The sequence below is a fragment of the Calidris pugnax genome, unplaced genomic scaffold, assembly GCF_001431845.1.
Source record: "Calidris pugnax isolate Ruff unplaced genomic scaffold, ASM143184v1 scaffold44, whole genome shotgun sequence".
In the NCBI taxonomy this organism is placed as follows: Eukaryota; Metazoa; Chordata; class Aves; order Charadriiformes; family Scolopacidae; genus Calidris; species Calidris pugnax.
The window spans coordinates 1009020-1027808 of NW_015094506.1; the positions used below are offsets into that span (position 1 = coordinate 1009020).

The 18789-nt window shown below is 45.7% G+C and overlaps 1 protein-coding gene across 2 annotated transcripts in view; it reads left to right on the plus strand.

Annotated features, from left to right (window-relative positions):
• The window catches only part of BTBD11 (BTB (POZ) domain containing 11), a 178846-nt gene that overhangs the window by 147082 nt on the left and 12975 nt on the right, over nt 1–18789 (plus strand). For both annotated transcript variants that reach the window (XM_014964254.1, XM_014964253.1), the window contains exons 7-12: nt 1691–1792; nt 2900–2993; nt 3103–3238; nt 4911–5131; nt 6572–6750; nt 18616–18721. In XM_014964254.1, coding sequence (XP_014819740.1) covers nt 1691–1792; nt 2900–2993; nt 3103–3238; nt 4911–5131; nt 6572–6750; nt 18616–18721 — 838 coding nt within the window. The remainder of the gene's footprint in view (nt 1–1690; nt 1793–2899; nt 2994–3102; nt 3239–4910; nt 5132–6571; nt 6751–18615; nt 18722–18789) is intronic.

Sequence of the window (18789 nt, forward strand, 5' to 3'; positions counted from 1 at the left end):
GAGCAGGTCTCTGTGCTGGTAAAGTGCTTTTCAGTCATGCCAGCCCTTTTGGGCAACACTTCTGGGTGTGGGATTTTTTTTTTTTTTCTCCAAATATTACTGATTTGTTTATTTTTTTTCTTCATACTAGATGTGATTTTTTTCATAGGCCATTCACGTGTGAATTAAAAACAAATTAGACTGCTGGGTCAGTTAAGTCTTTTAAAAAAAAAAAAAAAAAAAAAGAGGAGCAAAGGAGTTAAAACGACTTCATTTTCTTTGCCATGAGCTGGGAATCTGTGCTTGAGGAGGAGCTGGATGCGATGAGTTCACTAAACTGTTACCCTGCCCATCCTCACCCTCCGCTCCCCAGCCTAAACCCCAAGGCTCAAGCTGCTCAATCCTCTTCCTTCTGAGCAATCCCAGACCCATAGAAGCCCCATGCCTGTGCTCAGACACCGGCACACTTCTCCTGTTGGCACTTTGAACTCTCTTTTTTGGCAAATCTGATTAATAACAGCCAGGTGCTGGTGCAGATCCGCTCCTCTGGCAAGCTGCAGGATCTGCACAGGCTCTTCAGATTTTGCCCTCATCCTTGTCCTTGGGACTGAGGGCCTGGCCATGTGCTTCTAGCGAAACACTGCATGTGGTGCTTGGAAATGTGAGCTGCTAATGCAACTGAGCATTTAATAACTGCCCCTGCTCCCCTACATGGATAAAAGTGCTTCAGACAAGGTAGAGAAAGCATAGCTGGCTGATGAGACAGAGATGGTGCATCTTTTAGTCCTCCTCTGAAGATCAATAACAAGATTTTGAATTTTAGTGTCACACTCCATCTGAGTGTGCAGTATCGGATTGCAAACGTTCATTAGATTTTACCATCTCTCTGAGCCTCATCAATATTAATACCTCCATCTTTAAGGCAGGGAAACTGAAGCAAAGAGTGGTTATTCATCTTCCCCGATGTCTACATTAGAGACATAAGGCACTAAGGCGTAGAAAATGGAAGGAGCCATGTGAAAAATACCATTTTGTTTTCTAAGGATAGAGTTTGCATCTCTTTTAACTGTCACCACTCTGCTCTTTTAACTCAACTCAGACAGGAGAAGGCAGAAAAAAAGGAGTTTTCTTAAAATGTTTCTGAAGTGCCACTCTGCCCTGTCATTTTTTCCTCCGGTGGGAAAGGAGGAGCCTGGAAGCACGCCTGTGAACTCTAGGGCAGGGCTTGTGATGTGTCTTTCATGATGGCAGTGACAAAAGTCATACTGATTTATGTGGAAAGAATTTCTTTGGGCCTGGAGCAATCCCAAGACCTGGGGCTGTTGATACGCAGTCTGGAGAAGTCAGTGGGAGTGGTCCTTAGCTGTAAGTGTCCTGATCCGTCCCTGCTTCCCCAGTGTGTGCTGCTGTAACCAGCTGTGGATGTTTTGACCTTGTGCAAAAGTATCTGGTGGACAGTGGTTTAGATGGAGCTACAGTAGTTGGTAAAAAGACTTCATTTGGTATGAATTCTATTCAAGCTGTCAAATCAGCACAAACAGTTTTAATATTGAGAAAATTTTTGCAGGAAAAAAAAAATGAAGCCAATCATTTTATAAAGCACCTTTCCCAGGTTTTCTATTTCACTTACTCCCCCACATGCCTGGCTTTCGGGCAGGTTGAATTTTATTACGTATAGCTCTTTAAAAAAATAACTTTAATTTGTTTGTAGGTTGTCAGTACTGCTCATAAATACCCATCCGTCCACCCTGAGACCCGCCATTGGACAGCTCTGACATTTGCTGTGTTGCATGGACATATTCCTGTAGTTCAGGTATTATTGTATTTCCCTACCTGCATCTCATTCTTTTGTTTCTCCTCTTCAGTTCTAATTACATCCATCTCAAACCAGTATCCTCTTGTCATACTCATATTGGTTACTTCTGCTCCTTCTAGAGTGTACTGATATATAATAGACCTATTATATAGCGAATATGGTGTTCAAAGCTTAACCAATATGAGGTTTAAATACAACAATTTTAAAGCAAAGTTGCACCAAAGAAAGTCTGACAACTCCTTGTGCTCCTTCCTGACCACTTGTTTTGTATGTTTGTTTATTCATTCATTACACTTTCTGACACTGTGATATTCAAGCAAACACAAAACTGCTACCTTGGTGGGGGAGAGGTGGACAACAGCCCTTGTGCTGCTCCAAAGGGGGAGAAGCACTCGCTCTCCTTACACCAGCGAGGTGTCGCGTGGAATATGCTGGTTCTGTGCTTTGGCATCTCAAAAGTCAAGAAGGTTTATTCTTCAAAACAGCTGTGTCCATGGCACACTTACTGAAGCGCCAAAACTGTGAAGGCCTCGAGACAGAAATGGCCAAGAGGGGGCTGGAGCGCAGGCTTCATCTTGCTTTCCTTGGCCATTTTTGTTTTCAGCGTTGTTATTTACATGGAATTGTCCCTGATGGAGATCACAGCTTTTGGACTGTGACTGGTTCTTAAGAATTGCCTTTCTTTTGGCCATGTCTTCATGTAGAAGATGGAAGCAATTGAAATCCAATCAATTTTAGGACGGTGCTGGAGTAGTAGAAGGCCATGAAGGAAGGATGCTTGCGGGCTAATTTTCTGTACTTCCATCTTCAGCACATTACTTCCTAACACTGATCTTACCCCATTTCCCATTCAGAAACACTGGGTTACACTTTTTTGGCTCTGAAGTTGGACACTAGTGCTCCTGGTGTCTGGCAGTGTAAAATGAGCGAAAAAAGGAATCAATTTGCCTCTGTGAAAAAATGGGCAGAATTTGCATGTCACTTGTCTCCATCGTCTCTGGTTTGCAGCTAACAAGAAGCATTAGACTTTCATTTGTCACTGTTCATGAATGCTGCAGACTGCTAATACCCCCAGTTGCTCTAAATGGTGAATTTTCTTTCTAGCTGTTGCTGGATGCAGGAGCAAAGGTAGAAGGTTCCTTGGAGCATGGAGAGGAAAATTACTCTGAAACTCCTTTACAGTTGGCAGCAGCTGCTGGTAAGGACTGTCTCCTCCCACTGTAATAAATTCTTCAGTTGGGATCTGTGGTTTAGGTGAGAAAATACGGGATTCTGAAAGAAGTAAAAATGCGTCTCTTGACTTGCAGGGAATTTTGAACTGGTCAGTTTGCTGTTGGAGCGAGGAGCTGACCCCATGATAGGAACAATGTACAGGAACGGCATTTCCATGACTCCACAAGGTGACATGAACTCTTTCAGTCAGGCTGCTGCACATGGACACAGGTAGAGTGGGAACAAGTCTAGTGGCATCCTTCAAGTGCTTATTTTTGCCTGGGCGTCCATTTTGAGCAGATGGGTGAAGGTTCTGCATGAACAATTGAACATGCCACCAACTGAGCAGAGATATAAGGCTTTTTGCTAGCATGTGAATTTAACCAGTTGGTGGTACAAGCTGCTTTTTGATAGCTGATTTAAAAAAAAAGAAAGAGGACTCCTCGTGGTGTGTTGCAATGTGATGTTTGTTAAATGGTAGCTGATGTGACAGCAGAAAGGAATGCCAAAGACATTCCTTCTGAATTTCTTGTTGACGTAGTTCTTAGGTTTGGGGTGGATTGTGTCTGTACTGCTGCAGCCTTAATTGTTGTTGAACAGAGTTTCTGCATCCATGTTTACTGTAAAGTCCTGTGTGCCTTAATGTTGTATGTATGCTGCAAATTTAAAAAAAAAAAAAAAAGTAATGAGCACCTGACATGCATGACCTTGCAATGCTCAGGAGTTGACTGCAGTGTAATGGATTAGTATTCTGATCTTCACGTTCCTACTTTTCTGATTGTAGCCATCCAGAGGAACATAGATACAGGTTAGAGACAGTACCTACCGTCTGTTTGCTTAGAGACAAGCTGCCAGTCTAACAACATGCTAACGGCATGTCAGGGCGGGTTCACACAGCGCTGCCCATCTGGAGCCTGCGAGGGATCTCTGGGACAGAGAGGACAGTTTGGTTATCCGAGTCTCCTGTCCACTGCTCTGGCCTAGCTGCCAGCCGGCGTGAGTGGGACCCGTGTGCCCGAGGAGGACCTGGGGCTCTCCTCGGCTTGGCTGCTGGCTGTGCATGTTGCAGGCCCCAGTTTTTATGTTCCTTACCTGTACACCGCTCACGCACCCTCCCTCCTCCTTCCCTCTCTGCTGCAGATTTGTTTGGGACATGCCATGCCCCACTGCCAACCCACACCAGGGTCTGAGCAGGTGCAGGGAGGACATTGGAGTACATGGGAGGTGGGATGGGGACCAGCCTGGTTTCTCTTCATACAGCTCTGAAACTGAGAGCGACTCAGAGCTCGATGAGGTTACGCTGGTACGAACCTGAGGGCACCAAGGCTCTTGAGTTTGGGCTCTGCTGTTTGGTGGCCCAACCAGATCAGTGGCTTTGCAGAGTAGTCCCAGATGTGCTCGAACCTGCCCTGACTGTCCTCGTTGAATGTCTAGCTGCTCCAGCTTTCCCAGACTGCTTTGAGTGTTAATCAAGTGGTGGTGCTTTTGGTAGCTCCAGGCAGCTCCCTTCTCAAGTGGCCTCCGTGGTGAAAGTCCTGAGAGCTTGTCCAGAGGCACCTCGGCCTTCTCTGATGGTGGGAAGAAGTCTTGAGTCACGTTTAGCTCATGGGTCTCTGTTCCCACGAGATGCCGCCACTGATGCGACATCTTTACGGTTCCTGTCACGACAGCAACGCCTTGCAGACGTGGCCCAGGCAGTACAGGTGGGCTAGCAGATGCGGTGCTTGCCTTTGGGACTGCTCTCAGCCAGTCCCGCCATTAATTGGAGTAATTTCCTGGATAGGTGTCTTAAGTTGCCACTTTTCAGCAAGTATCTCCGGCACAAAGAAAGCCAAGCCACTGACTCTCTGCTCTCCCTCCCTCTCTTTCCCTCTCCCTCTCTCTGTTGTGCTGTGGTTGGCAGGAATGTCTTCCGTAAGCTGCTTGCTCAGCCGGAGAAGGAGAAGAGCGATATTCTGTCGCTGGAGGAGATCCTGGCCGAGGGGACGGACTTGCCCGACTCGGCGGCAGCTCCGCTCTGCGCCAGCCGCAACAGCAAGGCCAAGCTGAAGGCCCTGAAGGAGGCCATGTACCACAGCGCCGAGCACGGCTACGTGGATGTGACCATCGACATACGGAGCATAGGTCAGTCCCGGCGCCCTCTCCTCTCCCTCCGGGGAGGGGCTGCTGTAAGAAACACATCTCTTTTGAGGGGCTGTTGCTTAAACGGACCACAGTTGCACCTTCCTCAGCTCTCATGGAAAGCAGAAGGCATGGGGAATCTGGCAGGTTCCTGGCCCATTTTGGCTCCACGGCACACCCTGTTCAGGGGCCACTGGCGCTTTTCTGCAGGACAGAGTGGTTTCCACCAGCAGCCATCTTCACTGCTGTGTAGCAGAGTGTTATCTAAGGTTCTGGGACAGAGTTTGGCTTCTGTAGGCCACCTCCAGCAGCTCCTCTTCTGCACTCTGTGTAAAGCAGTCCATCAATAAAACATCTGTCTTTTCTGCGTTTTGTGAGCCTCTGAGAGCAGGAGCAGGGAACTGGTTTCCTGATGTGCCAACTCTGCTGATGTGGGGCTCACACATTATACCAGCCTGCTGGGAAGTCACTTCTGCCCGTGAGGAGGGTGGTTGGGTAGCGTGGAGTGGAATCTCTCTGGGCTGTTTATTTCCCATCCCCATTGATCTGTGTTCAGAGAGAGAGACCCGAGTGCCTGGCATGCCTCCTGCCTGGTGCGACCTGGGGACATGTCGCGTGGGTCAAGGCATGCGGTGGTCTCAGTGGTGGCTCGCCGGGTGGGCTGAGCAGGCGAAGTCCCAGCAGTGAATGAGAGGAGAGCAAAGGGCTGCTCTCCAGGCACTGGACATTTGCTGAAATGGAAGGAAAAATCCTTTGTAGCCAAATGCCAGGCTTGCGTTTCCTCCCACTCTGTTCTGCAAGAGCAGAAAGTAGGTCACATCCAGCCTAATGCCTGCAGAGGTACATTAGCTCCTTGTGCTTTCTTGCTCAGTGCATGGAAGCAGTGCCCTTTAAGTTCCTGGAGAGTGGTTCTGCCACGACAAAATACTTGAAAAAGCTGAGCTGCTTAATTCGCCCAGTGCTGTTTAGGGAAAATAGTAATGATCAGGAGAGGACATGGGGTAGTGCTTGAAGAAAGTTTTAATCTGAAGACCACCAGTTCTAATCCAGGTGGGTAGTGACCAAAATTGGGTTTTTTACCATTTAATTGCTCTCCAGGGCCATATTCAAACAAATGAGCTAGTGTAAATCTAGTTTCTAAAAGGCTTTTGCATCACAGAGCACCACTGCAATTATCACAAATTGGCAGTCTCAGCAGAGAAGCTGAAGGCTAGATGAGCAGAGAGACCACAGTCTTCTCTTAGCATTTGGAAGAAAGCCTCTGTGCATTAGGTCTGGGATGTTCTGGTAACCACCAGCCTTCTCAATTGGGGATAAATAGGTATTTGATTTCTAGGGTTATTTGGCAGCTTTTGCTTGAAATCTTAATGTAAGTAAAGGTGAAAAAGCAGACGGGCAAATTCTTCTTTGAAGCTGGGAATGAGCCCTGTCCTCTGTCCTTAGGTGTTCCTTGGACGCTGCACACGTGGCTGGAGTCCTTGCGCACGTCCTTCCAGCAGCACAGACGACCCCTCATCCAGTGCTTGCTAAAGGAATTCAAGTCCATTCAGGAAGAAGAGTACACAGAGGAGCTCATCACACAAGGGTTACCTCTGATGTTTGAAATACTGAAAGCCAGCAAGGTAGGATAAATTATCCTTTTTAAAGAAATCTGCCTCATTCCCATCCCATAAGACACAAAGCTTGCAATACTGTTTTTGCACAGCAGTCCCAAAGCTTGTTTAGACTGTACAGGATTATTATTATCTGTATGAAGTCCCTTTTTATTTCACTGTGGAAGCTTGTGTTAAAAACACATGCTAATCACATCTCCTTGCTAGAGCAGCTTAATACTGATGTCAACAGTAAGATGGAGAGACAACAGATGCTGATGCATACTGGTGAAATGAAAATCAAAAGGGTCACTGCAGTATGGCAAGAGATGTTGTAACCAAACCAACCCAAAAAGTAACTTTACCCAGTGTGTTTTGCAGGACCGTACAACAAAGCTAATGTTCATGTTTGTTTTGGATTTCTTTAACCTGTCATATTACTTTCTCTTCTCTTCATGTGGGATTTGGACTCTTAAACTTGTGGGGAGACTGGTTTCTACAAGCACAGAACAGGATATTTTTTTAAATCTTCTGTGTGAGTGTTTGAACTTGCAGCCTCTCCAGATTTATTCTTTCAGCTGACGTTTTCTTAGCCAGACAAATCAGACCAACAAAATCTTTTGAGGGAGGTACCATTTGGTATGCAGGTATAATAACAAAAGGGATGATCATGGGGCAGGCAAGAAGAGGAAAATGTCTTACCTAGTGAAGAATGCATACTTCCTCTTAAAATTGTTATAACCAACAGTCTCTTCTCTATTGGTCCCCCTGACAGTTGCTCCCAAAGAATGCCCAGTCAACTTTACTGTTACCAGAAAATCATTTTAGTGATGAAAAACATTAAGAGGATTTGATTGTTGTGCTTTTTTTCATGCACCACAATACACATTGGTATGGTCTTCTAATTGTTTAACTGGGAAGTAACATTTCTCACCAGCTCTACATGTAACAGCAAGAAGCAGATAATTTTTAGCACCTGCGGCAGTGGCATAAATAATGTGAAAAGGGAAGAGGTTCTCAACACTAAAAAGTTCCAGACTTAGTATAGCTAGTGAAAGCCTACATGGATTTATTTCATATATCCTGCTGCAAAAGAGGTCTTGGACTACACTCCCAAGCAAATCCTGAACATTTGTTCCAGCAATTGTTCTGATTTTTGCTCCCATGAATCTTTCCTTTGGGATTAGTTTGTATTGGATGGGTATTTATGGAGAATATTTGAGGTAGATTTTTAGGAAATCATTCCAAATACTAGGATTTCTAGATTACTTGTTCTGAACTCACTTGAGTTAATGTATGTTCATCCAAAAACTACCAGCAAGGTGCTGTTTGGTTTGAAAGCTGATATAAACCTAATCGTATTGAAAATTTAACGGAGATTAAGTTTAGGCCTTGTAATCTAGGATGAGGAATGGCTTTAATTGCTCTTCTCCTGGGTGGTGGAAGCTAAGGCCAATGATCATTGTTAGAATAAGTTATTTACATAGGATTATACCTCTGGGACATGTTAGATTGTGTCTTCCGGAGTCTGTTGTAGGAGACCTGGAAACAAATACGGCTGCTACCTTTTTCGAGTTCACTTAAAACCTAAAATATGGAGGGATGAAACAAGTGAAGTATCACAAAAAGCCCTACATGACAAAGAAGAAATCTGTGCTGGTCTTTATTCCTGCCTCTGGGGCTAGGGGAGCTGGCTGTCTTCACTCTTCATGAGCGTACATATTCACAAACACACACGCTGCTTCATATTCTTAGAAAAATAATGAATCATTCTGGGACACTGTAAGGGTTTAAAAATTTTCTGCAAATGGCATGAATTATTGCTGCAGTCTTGTCCAAATGGCCTTTCACAAAGCTCTCCCAGACAGAAATGAGGACAGACTCTATGCAACCCTTTGGAAGGAATCAAAATAAATTCACTTGTAGGAGAATAAGCCAATAAAAGTTCTCCCTGGTCACTCTGTAGAAGGCAGGCGAGGAAAGATGAGATTCAAAGGATCTTCTGTTCCTCTTCTCTGGAAGGGCTGAGAGCAGAGACTGTTCTTTATGTATACCCACGGAATGGAAATCTCCTTTAAGAGGTGCAGAAGGGTTGTAACTGTCGTTCACATCCCTCTCTTTTGACAGAAAATTGTAAAGCTTTGCATCTTATAGAGCTGTGGGGAGAGCAGTTTGATTTACCCACATGGACGTCCTTTTCCCTGTGGGCTGGGAACTTTGAGAGAGATTACAACTCTTGTGAAACATCACAGTCTGGCCCAGTACATTTCCTTAATGAGTTTTTCAGGGCAAAAAGTACAAAATAAGCAACTAGGAAGCAAAGAGCCACTTAGCATTTCTCGGCTGATGTAAAACAAGATGTCCCATTTGCTACGTATTGTGATGCTCAGTATATTTTAATTGCATGCCAACTTGCACCTAATAGAAATGGTCTTTTGCATTCCTATAAATAGTTCCAACTATCCCATAATCTCAGAACAATTTAGAAATATTAATGAGTTGAGACATGGAAGAGGATCTTATCTTCCCTTTACGAAAAGGGAAACTGAGGTAATTAAATTGGCAGATTTTCAGCGCCTCATAGAGTAACAGTCTCAGCCTCAGAAGCTGTGCAACCTGGGTAAGCCAGATAGCAACTTGTAAATTGAGTAATTTGGCCAGAGAAACTCTCTAAGAATAGCATAGAAACACAGGGCAGGTCTCAGAGTAGAAAGCATGCCTTCTGTCCCCACCTTCTACTTTGCACTGTTGGACAAAATGTTCTTACAGGTTCCCAGGCCCTGCAAAAAGGCCATATACTACTGAAATGAAAAGATTAAAGAAAAAATAACCGTTGCCTACAAGAACATCATCAGATATAAGGAATCCCTTTTGCCTTATAGATGGTTTTTAAAACGCTTATTCCTAGAGTGTCCAGATGTGAGGGTTTACGTGGGAGCTCTGCCATCAGACAGCACTGATGCTGATGTCCAGTAGGGCAGCACTCCGCTCTCATGTATTTGCTGGGATGCTGACAATAGAAATAAAAATAAAAGTAAAATCTGCAGAAGTCCTGGTGCTGGAACACAGAACGGCAACAAAAATTGGCAAATCAGGCAAAACCGGCTGAGCTGAAGTCCCTAGTTTTATTGCCTCTCTTCAAGCTGTGAAGTAAGCAGGGAAGAACAGTGAATAGATTGCACATTGGTTGTTCACTGCTGCACTAAAGCCCTGGAGAAAGACTTCCAAAAGTAGAAATGAAGGTTTGATACCCAGCTCCTGGTGGTTTCCAGTGGGACAGAGAGCTTTCATTTCCTTTCATGCCTTTAAATGTCTTTATCAGCTGCACCGTTGAGAATTGGATGGAGAGCAGAGAAGTGGCAGCATTTCCATGTTGGAGAGGCAGAGTTGCGAGAACAGGCAGAAAATTGCTCTTCACTTGCTTCCCCCGACAGTTCCTGCTGTCGTGCAGTGAGCTTGGGTCATTACCAAACCAAAGACCAGAGACAAAGTACTTTGGAGAAAACAGCATCAGGTCACAGAGAGCTCGGTTTAAGACGTCTTCCTAAGAGCAAGCAAAACTCAAACCGGGAAAGCTCTGACGCTAGAAATGTCAATGATGTGGTGGTGGATTTGGGCCACCAGATGAGTAGGAAAGGCACTGCCATTTCAGGATGGATTGAATGCCTTTGGCAGACAAACATAGCCTGCAAGAAGTGTTTTGGACAGAGCTGCGTGAGGCAAAAGCCAGAGAGACACTTCTGGGAGTAAGTAGCCCTGAGCTAAACTTCAGCTGCTGCATAGAACGGAGCTGAGTCCCTCAAAGCTAAGATGACACTGGAGATCTTGTTACAGAAGAAGGATAGGAAGATGCAGCTGAATTTCTGCCTGTCAGAATCTGTGTTGTGTTCTTTGTGGCCTGGGGAAACCCACAAACTTTTAACTGGAAGCTCTCCTTTGCTTCCAGACGAGATTGATGTTTGCTTTGCCCGAGGTTGGCTCTGAGCTGTATTGCCCTCCTGCCCCATGTTGGATGACCACATTTGCTAGAGGAGTGGATGTGCTTGAGGGCTGGCCATGGCTCAGAGATTGGGTCCCCCCAAGTAGAGATTTTTTTTAAAAAATCTGCATGGAGGCTGCGCCCAGATCTGTGGGCTTGTTGTAGTGCCTGAGGTGGGGCTTGCAGGTCAGCTCTTCCATTTTTGGAGGGGGGTTCTCTTGAGTATAACGTGTAGAACATGCAGGATGCTTCTTTGTCCTCTGTCTACGAAAATCCTGGAGCTGTTTCAGTTTGATCTTGACATTTCCACAACCTGAGAAGAGCGAGACTCAAAATCACAACCTTGGAATTTAAACACATCTGGCCTTTGGAGGCGGTTGGTTTTAGATTTCCACTCCGGAGCTCAGTGTGAGCTTGAATTATCTTTAAAATCACCCTGCTCCATCCATGAAGATGAGCCAGTGCCTTTGCTGGTAGCATGAAGTTGTGAGCCAGTTTCATCCACTGCTTTTTCTGTGTACAGCAATTTAGATCAGATTGTCCTTGACCTAGTTTTTGGAGAAAAAGACAATCTTTTAATTCCAAATAACATCTCTTGGAACTTTTTCTCTTCCCCAGTAGTATGGCATGGAGGTGCTCTTTTGCTATTACTTAGGATCCTTTGTGGAGCACACATCACTGAAGCGTGTGTGTTAGTCCCCATGTGTCTTGAGTGCACGTGCTGAAGTATTGTCTGAAGCTCCATCTGACACTGGAGGTGCTTGACACCAGGAAAACTTGGTTAAGGACTATGAGTATTGCTGCTAGTGTGTTGACCAAGACAAAATCACCTTGAAAAGTCGTGGGAGGGCTCCTTCATTGCCCTTCCTCAGTAATGTTTTGCAGTTTTCTCTTCATCCTTCCCATCGATGACAAGGTCATTAATTTTAAAAATTAGACCATTAGCCAGGTGTTGATCACACTGTGCAGCCAGGCTTGTTAAAAGATGCAGGAAACTACTTTGCAAAGAAATTTCCTCAGAATTTAAAGCTCCTGCAGAGTTTCACAAACTCTACAAATTGCATTGCTGCCTATACGCAGCTGAAGAAATCTGCAGGGGTGCACAGAATCTTTTGGAAGGCTGAGCTGTTTGAAGAGCAGCCATCAGTCTGGTGTTGACAGTTATTGAGAACAAATAACAATTCAAAATAATAACCAGTTTTTAAAATTCCAAAAGGATTCAGGCTTGTGGGTATCTTGAGAAACCTGGCCTATGTAATTTAAAAGCTGAAGTACTCTTTTAGCAGTGACTTAGCCACTTAGAATCCAAAAACTCTTAGAAAGTAAAATCTGGCATTTTTTTAATACATCTTTTCAGAAATAGCAACATGTAGCCTCTGCCACAGATGCAGTAACTACTGAAGAAAATATTCCTGTCTCCAACAAGCAGAAAGCTGCAGGAAAGGCTGAAACACTTGCCTGCTCTGTTAAAGGAAAATGTTCAGAAGCTGAAGCTTGAGATGGGCATCCTGTTTGTTTATTGCTGTGGTCTTTCTGAATTTAATTCCTGTAAAACAAATGTCGGGAGAGGTTCCTCAGAGAATGTCAACAGACTCAGCTCCTGCATCTGTTTTACAAAGTCCAGGCACAGTGGTCAGCAAACATCAGATTTTCCCTGAGGTGCGCAGGAAAGTGACACTGGAAGATGAAGGAGGTAGAAAATTCCCCTTTTTGTCCCTTGCTTCACGATAGGCTGAAATGAATATTTAAGATGGGCTTGAGGGAAGCTGTGTTTTGCTGTATGAAGCCAGACTACCCTGTTCTGGAGGAAGGGCTTAGGTTAGAGGGGAGAGGTGAAGCCTGCACAGCTCGGCAGGCACTGGGTCATGCTCAGCCCCCAGGGGAAAGGCCTCCCTTGGGAGAGCACTGTGCATGTTTCTCCTGCCTGACAGATCAGGAAAGACTCTCTGTGCTGGGTGAAATTTTACTTCCTTGTTTAAACTGCTTTTCAGTAGAAATTTGAGGTTTTACTATAATGACATTAGAATGTTTGTTCTCCACATAATATTTTACCTTTCTTGAAAAAATTAACACCTGAAAATGGAACATTTTGGCTGACGACTGAAATTCTTAAACTGAAGAAAAATGTGGACTTTCCACAGAGGAGACAGACAGACCAAAACCTGTACTGAAAATAACCCTGAAGACATTCCAGGATGCTAAAGTGCCCACTTATGGGTTTCAACGAGTGGCTGATGCCCTTCTGTGTGTCAGCTAGTGCTCAGCCTGCCCTTGGTGACTGATCTTTTGGCTGGGACTTTGAGTGATTTCTTAAGGCAGGTTTCACTGTTCTCAAGTAATTGCAGCAATCTGTAATGTTGCCTGTTGTCATTTGTAGTACTTCTGTGTCTAAACAGTTCAGAGTAACCAGGACCCAAGTTATCCACACATGTACATCCTGCATTCTCCATGTGAGATGCAAACGCCAGGTACCAAGTGGCATGTTAATGACAGACTGTTAACCCCGTCTTGTGTTTTTGTAACATAGATTCAGCTTCGTACTAACACAGGTTTGATTTTTTTTTTTCCTACCCTCTGTCTGCCTTCTAAAATGTTCCCCTGCCAGAGGCAGGAGCCGTTTCTTCATTTACAATAAATAAATGCCATGGATGTGACACCTGCCCTTTTCTGGGCTCTCACCCAGGGATTAGACTGTGCCCGGGGATCTGAGCTTTTTACATACAATGCACAGCTGTGATATAAAGAGCTTTTTGAAAGGGAAGCTTGGCAGCTTTCCCAGAAGCTAACTGAAGGGTCCGTTTGTGCCTTACCTGTGATTAATTCTTTTCCGTTTGTGTTTGCAGTGGAAGTCCAGCACTAACAAAACCCATTTTGTTACGCAGTTCACTGCCTCTAACTGTATCTCCAACCTCTGGGGCTTCCCTACCTTTGCAACTGTTGACTAATATTAATTATGTGTATGCTGCTTAATCATCTAGGAGTGACCCTCTAAAGTGGCATTTAAGCAGTTTTGAGACAGCTAGCAAAAGTGAATTATGCAAGAGGACTGTAGCGGAAACACCTAGGCAAGGATGGAAAAGGTTCAGAGAGATGGCAAAGAAAGTCTCAGAGAGTTTGAGTGCTCAGGGCTGAGGGTCTGCGAAAAGCCTTCTCTTGCTTCACTCTTTATTGGCTCTTTCTGGGAAGAGGGGAGCATAAGCAGAGGAATAATTCAAGGGTATCCCAGCACGTTGTGGAAGGAAGTTCATGGATGAGTCCTCAATGAGCTTTGGGGTATCCTGAGACTCCGCCAGTGTTGGAACAGCTGCTGGGGACTATGTGTGAGACGGATGACTAGAAAGAGCACTTCTGCCACTTTGCATTTAGCAGAGAGCTGGATTCCCCTAGCATCCTCAGCACCAGAGAGAGAAATGATACCTTTGCCAGCGCCCCCGTTCCCTGAGCAGCATGGCTTCTCTGCTTGCCAGGGAGATATGTATTAACAGGCAGACACCAAGCCCAGAAGAGTATATGTGTAGTTGTCTGCCTAACGTGGTGAACTTTTGGGTTGGGCCTTTGTCATAGAGGAATTTGAGGCATGCTTAGGTTAAAACAGCATTAATGAGGCTGAGCTGGTGAGAGTGACATCAGTAGAAGGAAAACCCAAAGTGCTGCTTGGGATTTTAGAGGCAAAGAAAAGCAGCCTAACTTGTTGCCAATGTAGAAGGCAGCCACGTGGAGGTGGTGAAATATCTATAGACCAGTAAGAAGAACTAAGCAGTGGGTTTTGAGCAGTCGAGAGTGGTGTGGTGTGGGAATTGGGGAGCCTATGAAGAAGAGGCAGCTGAAGCAAAGTGTGGTCAGAGAAGAGCAAAACCTTAGCATAACTGCTGAATCCTACCTGAGTCTTCCCCTTGAGTGTTTGGAGCATAGCCACCAAGATTACAAGTATCTTCTACAGATACTGGAGAAAACTGGCTACGTATTTTCCAGCTGTGTCCAGAAGGACTACCTCCCAGAATGTCGAGGCTGGATTGAAGTGGGTAAGCTGGAATGGAGCAAGCTCTCCTGGGGTATTTGTCAAAGTCTGGAGGAGCCTTTCCTGAGTCTTGCCACAGATCTTCATCAGTTGGACATTCAGGAAAAAATACCCATGCATTCCCCACCTGTATCTTCACCTCTTTTCAGATCAATCAACTAGTCCTCTCTGCTCCAGCAACTTGAAAACCTTCAGCTTTGCTTCAAAAGAATTTATGAATTCCCCTTGCAGTTCAAGTGCATTCGCCAGGAGTGGGGAATTCCTTTAGATCTCTGCTGAAGAATGCTTTTAAGTCAGGAGACCGCTTGCATCTACAAAGCAAAGTTGCTTGCTCACCGACCAGCTCTCTGCTGGAAGCAGCGTCTTCCTCAGAAGATTCACTGTTGTTCCCTGTTCCCTCTTGCCTATCTGTAAACTACCCCATGGCTAGGTAAATATTTTTATTATATCCTATGCCAAGCTTTCTTCCCCCTCCCACGGCAGAAGATGCGCATCAGCTCCCTTTGACTGCGAATGAACGCCCATGTCTGAAAGGAAGCTGGCCTCGCTCCAATCTCAGCCTCGCACATCCTGGCACAATGTTTTCCAACATCAAACTGTAGCAAGAAAACAAACTTCGTTTTGCTCCTCCGGTGTTAATATCGCCGCCCACAACTCTTGCAGTGAGCTCTTACAGCTGTTCTTTCACAGTCAGCTGGTAGGGTGATAGGATAAACAGGGAAGGATTATCCACCTCGGTGCTTAAATGGGGGATGGATGTGGTAACCAGGGCAGCTTCTGAGCTTCCCAGCATGGACACTGTGCGAAGGGGAAGGTTGAATAGGCTGGACATGTCCTCCTCTCTGTCAGAGCAATGCTGGTGCCCCTGGTCGTGGACTCTTGCAGTTGTTCCTAGTTACTTCACAGGCAGCCCAGCTTGGTTCCAAGAGCAGGATTTGGCTTTAAAAAGCCAATTTTTCCCCCAGCCATCCAGTCACCGACAAAACATCCCTTTTCTCTCTCCTCTTTTCTGCTTCTTTCTGCCTGGTTTATTGGTGAAAGCCAGCAGGGGTTCTGTGGGGAGCAGATCCAGGGCCACAGCCCTGTGAGCTTGGCTGCGTGTGGGGTGGTGTGGGAAGTGGGCTTGCTCTGCTGCAATAGCTCACTGCTCCCCTCCCTGTGTCTCAGGGAGAAAACTTGCTGCTGTTTGTTAGCGATGACTCTAAATGAGCACATCCTTCAGCTTTCTAGCCGAGCACATTTTTTGGCCTTTCGGTGGCCTGCCTTGTAAGGATTTAATGTTATCAGCAGAAGCCAAAGGTCTCCAACCTCCTCTCTGCCAAATGAGATCAGTGTCCTGCGTTGGAGGTCTGAAGCTCCACGATGCATCGAGCCACAGTCTGTCTGATAGCCCTGCTTTCTTTGATGTGACGATCCTAAGGCCTCTTTTCTCTTTGTCCTGTCTCTGCTCTGTGTCTCAGGGTTTTTAAGCACCTCTCATGTGAATGTATCACATCTTGAGCTAATTAGAGCTTAGTTTACAACAGGTTTTTCACAGGCTTGTGGGCAGTCAGTGGCAAGGTGGCTTTATAATGGGCTTGTATCTGCACACCACAGGGTTGGTGCCTTGTTGGTGACCCAGGGAGCTGGTAGCACCTCGCCTGAGTAAGGCAGCCTGCCATGGGGTTGCCTGCATGTGCAACCCGTTCTTCATATTGGTTAGATTTATGAGCAGGGATCCTCTTCTCCCACCTGCATGAGTGGGTTTGGCCCACTCTTCCCTGGACATCACGGTACATGGTGCTGTGGCTCAGAGTGGTTGGTGAGGCTTCCAGCTCCTAATGGGGTACTGGGAAATACCCATTTTCCATCAGCGCATTCCCACAGGCACCGCAGAAGGAGGAGACGTGTTCTCTTCATTGATGTATACGTGTGTTCTTAAAAAGCTATTGCCCAGGCACAGCTGTGGCCAGGACTGGTGAGCTCATGGACCCACGAAAGCCTCAGCAGCACAGACAGGTCTTGTGCAAACCGGCAGATTTGAGAGGGAGCTGCCAGTAGCTATCCTCTTCAGTGCAGTAACTCTGCTTTTATTCTCTGCGGGTAAAGGTGAGCATTGCTCTCTCAATTACTCCTCTCCAGAAGCTTCCCTCTGCTCTGAACTACGGAATTATCCCCGTTCTCTGTTGTATTTACTGACTTATTAGCATCTGCCGGATCCAACTGGGAGCTGCCCTGCTGGTAATCAGCATCCCCCCGGACGCACTCCTCCCTGGCTGACTCAGTCTGCCGCCGCGCTTCGGCACAGCCCTTCCCAACAGAGAAGCAATTGCTCTTTCTGCCCTGTCTGTCTAGAGCTCTCCCCCCCAAGCCCTCCCGGCAGCTGAGTCACTTCCTTCTTTAAATCTGGCCTTAAATCTTCCTTTTCTCTTCTTCGCCCTGTGATTCACTCCCTTTGTGAAGCGCTTTGCGATGCTCCGGCTGAAAGATGCTGAGATTCTTCCGGTGCGAGGGGTCCTCCTTGTCTCAGAGCCACAGCGGTGAGCCCCTCTCCGAGGGCTGGTCCCTGCACTGTGATAAATGGTGTCTTAGTATCAGTACTTCTCTTATCTTAGCAGTTCTTTCAGGGCTACATCTGACGTAGAAATAGGAGCCAGCTCCTGCCTGCAGGCGAGCGCGTGTAATTTCCTTTGACATCAGCGTGTGCCTGTGAGGGCACGGCTCTACCCTTTCCCACCCCATTTGATTAGATTCAGTAAGGGAGTCATTGCAGGATCTCTGCTGCTCCTCCTCGTCCCTTGTGGGATTTAAGGAGCGCCGCTGTTAGAACCGAGCTGAAATGTGCTCAGAGAAAGGAAAGCTTCAATTTCTGCTCTGTGAGCCTGGAGGTATTTTTAGTATAATATCGACACTCCTGAACTTTTTGTGTTAAGATTATTTTTCTCCCTTACCTGCTTATTTCCTTGGACTTGGACCCTCTCATATCTAAGTGCCTTGCCTTTCCATGGTTTCCTGGTATGGAAGGGAATTGCCAACCAACAGGGTAGTTAAAAGATGTCACGAATTAGCTGCGTGGCACCACTGAACTGGGCTAGATCTGTTCCAGTTACCAGCAAAGAGTGGGATAAATTTGCCAAAGTTTTTAAATCCTGCTTCTGGGTGTGACTTTAGTAGTTAAGCACTAAATCCATTTCACTCCTGTTGCAGCTTAGGCATACAAATACTCAAGTTGCTTAGGAAAGCATCCTGTGGGTACCTTGCCCTCAGAAGCTGGCCAGAAATGGGCAAGACCAGGGACCATACCTGGTTCTGTGAAGGTGTGGTGGCTTCCTTAGAACAGTGGTGCCCAGGCCAGTGCCAGCGGCATAAGAGCACATTAATGAAACATTTGGGATTGAATGAGGAGGTTTAGTGGCAGATTGTGATGCTTCAGTCGCTCCATAAGGGGAGGTCTGTTTGTGGGACAGTTGTGCTTAAAAACACATGCAGGCTGTGCAGGTATATCTGTTTGTAGCTCTGGTTTTCTAAAACATGACTGATAACTGGATTTCTAAAGAGTGACAAAAAGTCATTTTCCAGTACAGTAAGTCTGCAAATGAATTGAAATCACTATTGTAAAGAAGCTTAGTTTCTATGGAGGGGCTATGGAGTTTGATAGAAAAAGAAGACCTCTAGTCCAAGGAGAGGACTTTTCATTTAAACTAATTCCTACAGGAGACATAGCAATCAAGTAAATGAGAATTGCCATTTCTAATAAATACTGATAATCCTAAACTCTGATTTTTAATAAAGCTTCAGCAATCACATTCTTCAGCTTCGAAACAGAGAGCTCTTGAGAACAACGTAACATCTTCTTTGCATACTGATCTTACCTTGCATACTAAGCTTACATTGCCTATCTTTGTTTTCTTTTGCTTAGAATGAAGTGATCAGCCAGCAGCTCTCTGTCATTTTCACTCATTGCTATGGACCCTACCCTATTCCAAAGCTCGTTGAAATTAAGCGCAAGCAGACCTCTCGCCTAGGTAAGCGTGACTTGAAGATATTTGTTGGTTCTCCAAGGAGTGCTGTGGAAAGTCTGCATCGCTGTCTG